Source organism: Polyodon spathula, chromosome 1 (assembly GCF_017654505.1).
Source record: "Polyodon spathula isolate WHYD16114869_AA chromosome 1, ASM1765450v1, whole genome shotgun sequence".
Lineage (NCBI taxonomy): Eukaryota > Metazoa > Chordata > Actinopteri > Acipenseriformes > Polyodontidae > Polyodon > Polyodon spathula.
In genome coordinates, this window is record NC_054534.1 from 57,804,355 (window position 1) to 57,816,140 (window position 11,786).

Consider the following 11,786-nt stretch of genomic DNA (forward strand, 5'->3'; position numbering starts at 1 on the left):
ACCTAGCGAGCTTTAGAAAACAGTCTGCTTTCAGCAAACCAGTAATTGCCTGTACTGTATTTTACATCAGTTTCTAAAAGAAATATACCAGCTACATTCTGTATAAAACAGCGAATTTTACCCAAGAATTGTATCGAACCCTATCCAGAAATACAATTTTGTAAATGTATTATTGTATACATATACATATAGGACTATATTATTATTATTATTATTATTATTATTATTATTATTATTATTATTATTATTATTATTATTCCAACATTTATTTAAAAATGAAGTCTCAATTTTTTTTAAACAAAAAAAAACAAATCGAAGTTTTTACTGTCTACAAAAACAAGAAGCAGTGAATATGATTGGTTTCCCCACAAACTAAGGCCATTTCATGGTCAGAAATTACACAAGAGTTTGCTTTTTGTGTATAATTAATTACATGAGTATTACAAGAAATGTCATCAAGAATAAACAGTACTTTTTATTTGAAAGATTAGTAGGGGTCTACTTAAATCGTGGTAAATTTACATATTTTTCACAGGTAGGTTGCAGAATAAAATGAGGATTTTGAGGACATTTCACAGAACTGTTTAAACATTAAATAAACCTAAGTATAAGACATAAGACAGTATTTCAGAAAACTGTAAAGCCTAAAAATAGTGGTGCTTGCTTCCTTACTAAAACAGAGTGCTGTCATTTGTTAAAGGCAAGCATGCAGCATCCTCATGCAGTTGACTTGCCCATACATTGAGACTGCATGTTCTGCATCCACTGAATTGGTTGGAAGTTAAGGCAAAGCTTTGTCAAGTTACACAGATGTGGAAGTAGAGAAGAAACAGCCCCAAAACTCGATTACCCAAGGGCATCTGGCATACTTTAATAAAGGCAATGTATGCAGCACGCTCAGCGTCATGTTATTTGCCCCATCCAATAATGAATTTTATTAGTGCAGAGTCAGAACATAGAGAACGTGTCTATTCGGGTCTAAAATTCCAACTGCGTAAAAGTAAGCAGCATGTTGAAGCGAGGTGGCTGTGCTAGATCGTTTTAGTATGGATTTAACTTGCAGACAGGAATACTTTTTGTACTTATTTTTTGGAAATATCTTGAAACGACCATCAGCCAAAATATACTTTGCTGTATTTGCCGTCCATTTCTATTATTTTATCTCCAATGCTGAAAACTAGATTTTTAGCAACCTAAATCAAAACAATGCAGCACCAACTTTTGTCCCACCCCCTACTGCACAGAACAGGTCACAGAAAAACAGTAAAGATGCACCAATAGGCTGATTAAAACTTCGTTGTCATTTGAATAGTAAACAACAACGTTAACCTCTTTGGATAATTGTTTTTGTAAACGTTATTTGTGGACATTTTTTGTTTGTTTGTTTTTTGCTTGAGTGCAATGCACACAGGACGGCGAAGGAATAAAATAGGGCTAGCTACAGAGGGAAGATACGTAGTTTCCATCGCTTGCATTGTGCACTAGTTCATTTAAACCAGGTTTCTTTTTTTTCTTTTGTTTACTTGTTTGTATGCATCGGCTCCTAAAAGAGGTGAATTTCGCGGTGACCCCTCAATTTCACGATTTCTGCAAAATCTGCGAAATCGCAATTTAGGTAGAGCTCAAATTGAAAATCTGTTTGAATAAATATTGGGAAAAGCTTTTGTTTAAAACAGTAACACTTCTTTACCTAGTTAAAAAGTGACTGATATTTGGTACAATTATAAAAGATTTTAAATGAATTGCAATACTGTAGAGCCATAAATATTTGCAAGCCTTTTTATTATGCGTTTTCTGTGTATGGGAAAAAAAACAAACATTTTTAGCACGCATATGAAATTCCACTAACAGTACATACTTTGTATATTGCAACAGGTTTGCTAACATTTCTGGCGACAAATATGTTTTATGGGTGTGATACACAGGTAGTAGTGCAGAGTTTGTGTGGTGATTGCTTTATACCATGTTTGTCTTTCAGAAAACTTAATGTGGACAGGTGCCCCGATTTGCTGAAGAACATGCTGGGAATCCTGGTGAAGTCTTTCATAAGATCCGATAAAATCATAATTTACAGCACATGGCTGGCATAAATTGTAAATTGGCATCCAGTGCTCATTCATTTTCTCCACATCCTCATCTAGCAAGTAGTGTAGAAAGTCAGCAAATGTAACATCGTCTCCATTAGTTTTTCCAGGATTCTTCCTGTACCTTTTGATTATCTCCACACCATACCTCTTCTGGTAAGCTTCAATCTCTCCAGACTTGTTCCTGTAGGCTGACAAAAGCCGTTCCATGGGGTCTCTCACATACATAAATTTAAAGTAAGTTTTTAAACGGAATTTGATTTCCTCTGGTTTCAAGTCTACCAGAAAAACCAAGTCTTTCTTGTGATCCATCTTTATCTTTACCTCCACGTTCTCCAAAGCCCCATTAAGGACTTTCACAACTTGTTTCCAATTGGAGCAGGCAACTTTAGGCACGTAACAGTACAGGAACTTTTGCTTGTCGCTGACTAAAATATGCTGAAGAACAGTCGTCCTTTGTGTTGGAGGAAGTGTCCAAATGCTGTGGGGCATGTTCTTTTGACCACACATGGTGTGGATAGTATGAATGCGTATTTCTTGAACAATCTGAAAGAAAATAAAAAGTAGGTTTTGTAACAGTCAAAATACTTGTAAACCTAAAAATATTAATACTTTTCTTGTTTCCTCCACATTCCGTTCTGACACTGTATATTTGAAGACAGTTCTGCAAAAACATCCTCAATTTTTTCCTTAAGATTTTACATAATTATTTATGTTCAGAACATCCAGACCCTCATAAGACTGCACTTGCTTTTCTTTGTGAGCAGAGACCCTTTACAAGCACTGCCTTTAGCTGTTAGCACTTTAACAATAACACCCCAGTTACATTTAGTAGCAGCATGAGACAAGCAACAAATCTAAATAAATAATGTTATATTAATTTAAAAAAAACCTCAATATGTGGTTTAATTAAGTACTAATTTGGACAGCCATGCCTTGACACCCCTTTGTTTTTGTAGCCAAGCCACAGAGGCCTGTGGGCAAGATGGCAACCACTTAGACTGAGCAACGGCAGAAAATATTTAAAAAATCTAAGTTGTATAGCAACATACCACAATTTATTATGTAAAGGTATGGGAGGGGTGTCATTCTTTGCAAGCTGTACTTTAAAGACTATAGTGAAGCTGTGTCAATAGCACATAAACTCAGAGACATGTTACACTGCCAGATATGTAGTCTTTTTGATCACACTGCATATCCTCTGCCTTACTCAGACAGGCGAATACATACATACTGCAGCAACACATTGTACCAGCACCACTACCATAGGATCATTGCTTTAGAGCACAGCATTTCCTAAGTTCAAAACAAATATGCTATTTGAGTAAAGGTATGCATCCTAGTTGGGAGTATTTCTTTACAAACTAAAAACAGTACAAAGGGTTCTGAGGAATTTCTGAGGAGCATTAAAATGACAGCTTGATTGTTTTGTACGTGCTGTATTTTGTCTATATGTTACGGTAAAAGTATGAATCTGGGGGGTCCCTGAGTGGCTCATCCAGTTAAAGCGCTGCCGCTGGGAGTGCAGGATGAGTCAAACAGCTTGGACAGTGCCAGTTCGCATCCGGGCTTTGCAAAGAGGCCGAACTTTGCTGGGGACTATGGAGGATGCGTCACACTGGCTATGACGCTCCCAGGGGTTGGAAAACCGGCAGGTACTTCTCATCGCGCAACAGCGAACCCTACTGGCCAGACACAGAGCACATTCAGGGTGGGTAAAAACCAAGGCTGATCTTTGTTCTCTGGAATTGGTGGCCCACCCACCTCTGCTCTGGATTGCTCGGCATAAAAGTGATTCTGGCTTTAGGCTTGTGAGATCGGGGGATATTCACATTCCCTCAGAACGTATGTGCTGTGTGGGGACTCACCGCAGTGAGGAGAAAAAACAACTGGACATTCCAAATTAGAGGGAAAAAAAGTAAAAACAATTATTGTTTATTGGCACGTCCAACAGCGTGGCCTTATCAGCATCAGGCACCCTTGCCTGCGACAGCTACAGCTACAGCTGTCTGCGCGCAACCACTAGGCCCGCCAGGCACAATACGGCTATACGCTTCAGTTTCGTTTGGGACCCCCTCCTTTTCGCGGCGTAATGACTACATTCGTGACGGACCCGCTTTAGGTCTTGGTGTTCATCATCACATACTCCAGTCTGTCCGGCCAGGCGACTGTTTCAGCAAGGTGGATTTTCACGTTCCTATTCGTCCACAGCACAGAAAATACCTCCGCTTCGCCTTTCAGGGGAATATGTACGAGTTTTCCGTGCTGCCATTAGGCCTCTCCCTAGCTCCACGTACGTTTTCAAAGTGCCGGAGATCTGGAGCAACGTTTGCGACAGAAGTCACAGTTCTGTGGCCACCGGCTCTGTTAGACGGGCACCACGCAAAATTCCATCCAGGTATGCAGAGAGCATGCTGGATGTGTTCACTAGGCGGGTACTTTGGGCTCCCGCCACATAGGCTCTACGGACGTGCGTCTACGTGATCCTGCACTGCAGGTTCGGGCACACAGGGTCCTTGGGCGTACCTCCCACCGGCGGAGCCTTAACCAAGGCTGCAATGGTGGAGTCCACTGGGGGAAACCCGGCCAGGCCCAGCTTCTCTGCCCCTTCCAGCGAGGCTAGAGCAGAACCATGTCTCAATTGGGCCGGCACTGTAGCAGGGCGGTTCCATCAGAAATGCACCTCTTCCATGAAATCAGGAACGCTGGGAAGGATTGAGCTTGGAGAGCCACGTCATGCGGTCAAAAGACGGAGTGGTGTGGCTCTGTCTGTGCTGTCGAGGGGACCTGCAGGTACGTCACCGCGTGGGCCCGGACCTTGCAAGTGGCGGCGCACTAGTAACCGAGGCAGCCTCGGAACTAGGGGCCGTATCAGCCTGGAATTCAGGTTCTGCCTCACCTCCTTATCCGGAGGGAAAGAGGTCTTCCTGCACAAGGCGGTGATAGAAAGCACGTCCTCACCTGAGCAGAGAGCCCGGTCTAACGCTCGCCCTGTACTCCCCCAGAGGGGTCAGGGGGCGGCACAGAGACTGTGACCGGCTCAAGGGGTGGGGGAGATGCCACACAGGGGTCCACGGCCGAAGCCGGTGGGGCCTGCCTCTCCAAAAGATCCATGATCCGACCGATCTGGGCTTTCATGTCCATGATATCCCGCGCCTGCCGGGACTTTTTCACCCGTCTAGCCGGAGGCGAAGGGGAGCGGCTGCGGGTCGAAATGGACGCCTGAGCACAGAGAATCTCCCTGGAGGGGCTCTGTGACGACGTCGGGAGGCGTGAGTGGGAGGGGCCCGCTGCGGGGGATGAAGAACGCTCCCCGTGCGACTCTGTCCTGGCGGCTTGTGAGCACACGGGGCTGAAAAGCCTTGCAGATGTCACAGGTGCCATTCAGGACTGAGGCAGCACGATCAGGTCCTTTGCACCACACGCACATGCTGTGCCTGTCCTCCTGTGGGATATTGGTCCCACAGGCCTCGCAGGCATGGAAGCCAGCCCTCCCCGTCATAGCGCCGGGTTGGAAACCACTGTGCGCTCTAAACACCATGTGCGCCGCATGCACCGAGCACCGTAGCACCGAGTTTAAGAGCACGGAGTACTATGTGCACCGCGTACCATGCAACAATAAACACCCCGTGCACCGTGTGCCACATGTACCGCGCAGCACCGGTATAATATGCACCGCGTCCACCGCTTGTACTGAGCACCGCATGCACCGAGCACCGGGTTACCGTTTGCACCGCGTACTGCGTGCAGAGATGCAACGAGTACCGTGCAGCACCAGGCACCATGCGCACAGAGTACCATGTGCACTAAGTACCGTGCCGCACCGGCGCTAGCCTATATCGGTACAGCGACAATGGGCACCGTGGTACCGAAGTAGCATGGGCAGAGTCTTACGCACCGCGGTATTAAAAAACACCAGGACAGCTACCCCGACAGCGTGGTCACACGCCTGAGCAGCGCATAGCGTACAACAGGGAGACAGGGCCGAGGCTGTGGTGGGCAATTGGCTTAAACACACTTTAATAAAAACAGTTTTTAAAATACGAAAAACAGTTAAATATTACAGGATGGGGGACAGCACACTATCTGTAGATTGAGCAACCTACACCAGAGGTGAAAGCCCGCGCAGCCCGCTTTTGTCTCAACCCAACAAAAGGGAAGCCTCGGTGAGGAGTATATGGCTGGCCTGGCTGAAGCAGCCACGGAGCAGCTAGTGCTCCGCGCCAGTACGGGGACACGTAGCTACAATCAAAACAAGGCCCAACCGCGGCCCGCAGGCGGCTGGTGGGCAAACTCGACAACGGGGACAAGGCAAGCCTGGTCCCGTGGAGTAATAGTGCTCCCCGCAGTAAGAAAGGGTGAAAAACACAGACAATTCTTACCATTAATACTTACCGTACTAAGATGGACAGAAAGAAGCAGCCTGACACGCGGAGCAAGCAGGTGCTGATGGTCAGAATAAAAAGGCAACACATTTTTAAACTACTGATTCCAAGTAAAATACTCCCCATATATGTAAAATGTTACTCCTATATGTAAACAAAAAAACAAAAAGATCTACCCCTATATGTAAAACTTTTTCTTATTTTTTTTGTATAGCAGTTTAAGTTGAGAGTTGTTCATAGTTTTAAATGGTTTTACATTAAGGGGGAAGCAGCACTTTGTTGAACCTGCTTTTTTATGTTAATCCCTACTGTCCCACACATCCAATATTTATCAACTATGTGATTTATGACAGATTGGATTTTTGCCTGGGAGTTCTTTTGGCTGAACAAAATCCCGCTGGTGTCTGTATTTGATAAACGTTACGCTAGTGGACTGTGTAAGAGTGGATGGAATGCATGCACACTGGATGAAAAGCACATAAACTGACTACCGGTGAGTACCGGCAGAATTTCACCCCTGGGTGCTTCCATTATTAAAACATGCCCAGTACAGGATCTGGAAAGATTTAAAGTTCTGGCTTAAGTCGAATTGGGCACTCATAGGTCTGCAGGAAGTACAATATTAAAACACAAAAAGGAATGGCTTCTTTCCTCAATTCTTGTGTTTTGACAGAAGCTAAAATGCAACAGATAGGTAGAGAACTGTCCAAGTCTCAGCAATTTCACAGAAACATTTTTATGTATTTTTTTAAAATTAAAATTGTAACTTTTTAGTAACTTTAATACATGTTAAACATACATAGCATTTTAAAACATCAGAATCTTTGTTAAAGTATAAAGAATTGTCTGTATTTACAACCACCTCTTCCAGAGATTTCAAACAGTCTTAGCATATCCTACCTCCAACCACCCCCTGTTAAATCAGCCATTGCAACATATTGATAAAATTATTTAAAAAAAAAAAGTATTACAAAAATATTCAACCTACCTAGCCAACTTTAGAAAACAAAGTCTGGTTTCAGCAAACCAGTAATTGGCTGTACTCTACATTACATCATCATAAAAACAATATACCAGCTACATTCTTTATAAAACAGCAAATTTTACCCAAGAATGGTATCAAACCCTATCCAGAAATACAATTTTGTAAATGTATTATTGTATATATATATATATATATATATATATATATATATATATATACACACACACACACACACATACATATATTATTTGTATATATATATATATATATATATATATATATATATATATATATATATTATTATTATTATTATTATTATTATTATTATTATTATTATTATTATTATTCCAACATTTATTTAAAAATGAAGAGACTGCTTTAAACTTTAAACAAAACAAACAAAAACAAGAAGCAGTGAATATGATTGGTTTCCCCACAACCTTAGGCTATTTCAGGGTCAGAAATTGCACAAAAGAATTTAAAAGGGTAAACAGTGCCTATAGGAATACTTTTTGTCTGGGCTGACTTTCCAGTTTAGTTTCTGAAAGCTGTTTATTTTACGTTCTGTTCAGCAGCCTCTGTAGTAGCCTTGTTTAATGTGTGATTCTGAAGCTAAATAGCAATCAATCGTATTTTCTCCAAAGAGTGCAGTAGTTCATTTAAACCAGGTTTCTTTTTTTTCCCCACTCTGTACTTGTTTGTATGCATCAGCTCCTAAGAGGTAAATTTCGCGGTGACCCCTCAATTTCACGATTTCTGGTAGAAATTTTAGGTAGAGCTGAAATTGAAAATCTGTTTGAATAAATATTGGGAAAAGCTTTTGTTTAAAACAGTAACACTTCTTTACCTATTTAAAAAGTGACTGATATTTGGTACAATTATAAAAGATTTAAAACGAATTGCAATATTGTAAAGCCATAAATATTTGCAAGCCTTTTATTATGTGTTTTTTGTATATGAAAAAAGAAAAAACACAAACATTTTTGGCACGAATACCAAATTCCACTAACAGCACATACTTTGTATATTGCAACAGGTTTGCTAACATTTCTGGTGAAAAATATGTTTTATGGGTGTGAGTCATCATATTTTGGTCCCAAATATTTATGGCTTTACAGTATATGCTCCCAATTATGTTAATGTTTTGCAAAGTGCACTTGTTGTATTGGGAAATGGATAAGTGTACTGTGGCAGAGCAAAGCTCTGCCCTTTAAATTGGCAGGGATGGGGTTAACTTCCCCTACCTGCCTGGGTTTATTATGTTCAGGTGGCTGGGGTTGATTAGTTGATTAGGTTGATTAACGATCAATCAGCGCCCAGCCACCTGATATAAAAGGAGGCCTCTGCTTCTCATTTGGGGAGAGGGAGCTGAGGAAGCAGGTTGGTTTTTTTGTTTGGGTTGTTTAGAAAGTGTGAATCCAGTGAAGGCATCGCCCAGCCTGGAAACTGTTATTTTTGTAAGTTTTGCTTTTTATCTTTTTTTTGTGTTTATTTATAATAAAATAGTTATTTTTTTTGAACTGCAGTCTGTCTCTGGGCCTCTATCCACTCGCCAGCCTGCCACATGTACAATGTGTGGTGATTGGTTTATACCATGTTTGTCTTTCTGGAAACTGAATGTGGGCAGGTGCCCCGATTTGCTGAAGAACATGCTGGGAATCCTGGTGAAGTCTTTCATATGATCTGATAAAATCATAATTTACAGCACATGGCTGGCATAAATTGTAAATGGGCATCCAGTGCTCATTCATTTTCTCCACATCCTCATCTAGCAAGTAGTGTAGAAATTCAGCAAATGTAACATCATCTCCATTAGTATTTCCAGGATTCTTCCTGTACCTTTTGATTATCTCCACACCATACCTCTTCTGGTAAGCTTCAATCTCTCCAAACTTGTTCCTGTAGGCTGACAAAAGCCGTTCCATGGGGTCTCTCACGAACATAAATTTAAAGTAAGTTTTTAACCTGAATTTGATTTCGTCTGGTTTCAAGTCTGCCAGAAAAACCAAGTCTTTCATGTGATCCATCTTTCTTTACCTCCACGTTCTCCAAAGCCCCATTAAGAAATTTCACAACTTGTTTCCAATTGGAGCAGGCAACTTTAGGCACGTAACAGTACAGGAACTTTTGCTTGTCGCTGACTAAAATATGCTGAAGAACAGTCGTCCTTTGTGTTGGAGGAAGTGTCCAAATGCTGCGGGGCATGTTCTTCTGACCACACATGGTGTGGATAGTATGAATGCGTATTTCTTGAACAATCTGAAAGAAAATAAAAGGTAGGTTTTGTAACAGCCAAAATACTTGTAAACCTAAAAATATTAATACTTTTCTTGTTTCCTCCACATTCAGTTCTGGCTTGACTCATGCCAAAGCTGCCCGATTCCAGCCTTGCTGAAGCACCCCCAGATCATCACCGATCCTCCACCACATTTCACAGTGGGTGCGAGACACTGTGGCTTGTAGGCCTCTCCAGGTCTCCGTCTAACCATTAGACGACCAGGTGTTGGGCAAAGCTGAAAATTTGACTCATCTGGGGGTGCTTCAGCAAGGCTGGAATCGGGCAGATTTGTGAAGCATTGTGAAGGGCGCATGAATCAAGCCAAGTACAAGGTTGTCCTGGAAGAAAACATGCTTCCTTCTGCTCTGACAGTGTTCCCCAACTCTGAGGATTGGGTTTTCCAGCAGGACAATGCTCCATGCCACACAGCCAGGTCAATCAAGGTGTGGATGGAGGACCACCAGATCAAGACCCTGTCATGGCCAACCCAATCTCCAGACCTGAACCCCACTGAATACCTCTGGAATGTGATCAAGAGGAAGATGGATGGTCACAAGCCATCAAACAAAGCTGAGCTGCTTGAATTTTTGCGCCAGGAGTGGCATAAAGTCACCCAACATCAATGTGAAAGTCTGGTGGAGAGCATGCCAAAACACATGAAAGCTGTGCTTGAAAATCAGGGTTATTCCACCAAATATTGATTTCTGAACTCTTCCTAAGTTAAAACATTAGTATTGTGTTGTTTAAAAATGAATCTGAACTTATTTTCTTTGCATTATTCGAGGTCTGACAACACTGCATCTTTTTTGTTATTTTGACCAGTTGTTATTTTCTGCAAATAAATGCTCTAAATGACAATATTTTTATTTGGAATTTGGGAGAAATGTTGTCAGTAGCTTATAGAATAAAACAAAAATGTTCATTTTACCCAAACACATACCTATAAATAGTAAAACCAGAGAAACTGATAATTTTGCAGTGGTCTCTTAATTTTTTCCAGAGCTGTATATTTGAAGACGATTCTGCAAAAACATTCTCAATTCTTTCCTTAAGCTTTTACATAATTATTTATGTTCAGAACATCCAGACCCTCATAGCCAAACCACAGAGGCCTGTGGGCAAGATGGCAACCACTTAGATTGAGCAACGGCGGAAAATGATTTTAAAAATCTAAGTTGTATAGCAACATACCACAATTTATTATGTAAAGGTATGGGAGGGGTGTCATTCTTTGCAAGCTGTACTTTAAAGACTATAGTGAAGCTGTGTCAATAGCACATAAACTCAGAGACATGTTACACTGCAAGATATGTAGTCTTTTTGATCACACTGCATATCCCCTGCCTTATCCAGACGAATACTTACATACTGCAGCAACACATTGTACCACCACCACTACCATAGGATCATTGCTTTAGAGCACAGCATTGCCTAAGTTTAAAACAGATATGCTATTTGATTAAAGATATGCATCCTAGTTGGGAGTATTTCTTTACAAAATAAAAACAGTTCAAAAGGGTTCTGAGGAATTTCTGAGGAGCATTAAAATGACAGCTTGATTGTTTTGTACGTGCTGTATTTTGTCTATATGTTACGGTAAAAGTATGAATCCAGTTAAAGCGCTGCCGCTGGGAGCGCAGGATGAGTCAAACAACTTGGACGGTGCCAGTTCGCATCTGGCCTGTGCAAAGAGGCCGAACTTTGCTGGGGACTATGGAGGATGCATCACACTGGCTCTGACGCTCCCGGTGGTTGGGAAACCGGCAGGTACTTCTCATCGCGCAACAGCGAACCCTACTGGCCAGACACCGAGGTGGTACCCATGGTACACTACCCATTGTGACATTATATACATATATATATATCTATATATATATATATATATATATATCATATACATTATATTTATACAGTTTATACAATTGAGTCTCCAACTTCTTCCACAGCTATCCAACAGCTAGCAAGGGGAGGTATGACACAGCCCCGGTTTTTGGGATGGAACCGCATGACAGTCTCGCGTTTAGATTGGTCCATGTATGTCACATGAATATGTT

The 11,786-nt window shown here is 41.6% G+C and overlaps 1 protein-coding gene and 1 pseudogene across 1 annotated transcript; both read right to left on the reverse strand.

Annotated features, from left to right (window-relative positions):
* Positions 1-1,880: 1,880 nt before the first annotated feature.
* On the reverse strand, positions 1,881-3,750 carry LOC121321872 (carbohydrate sulfotransferase 14-like). The gene is made up of 2 exons (XM_041261229.1): positions 3,673-3,750; positions 1,881-2,630 (listed from the first exon to the last, which is right to left on the reverse strand). The coding sequence occupies exons 1-2, from the start codon at positions 3,748-3,750 to the stop codon at positions 1,881-1,883; spliced, it is 828 nt and encodes a 275-aa protein (XP_041117163.1).
* A 1,313-nt stretch (positions 3,751-5,063) lies between these two features.
* Positions 5,064-11,510, reverse strand: LOC121321924 (annotated as a pseudogene).
* Between the last annotated feature and the right edge of the window lie 276 nt (positions 11,511-11,786).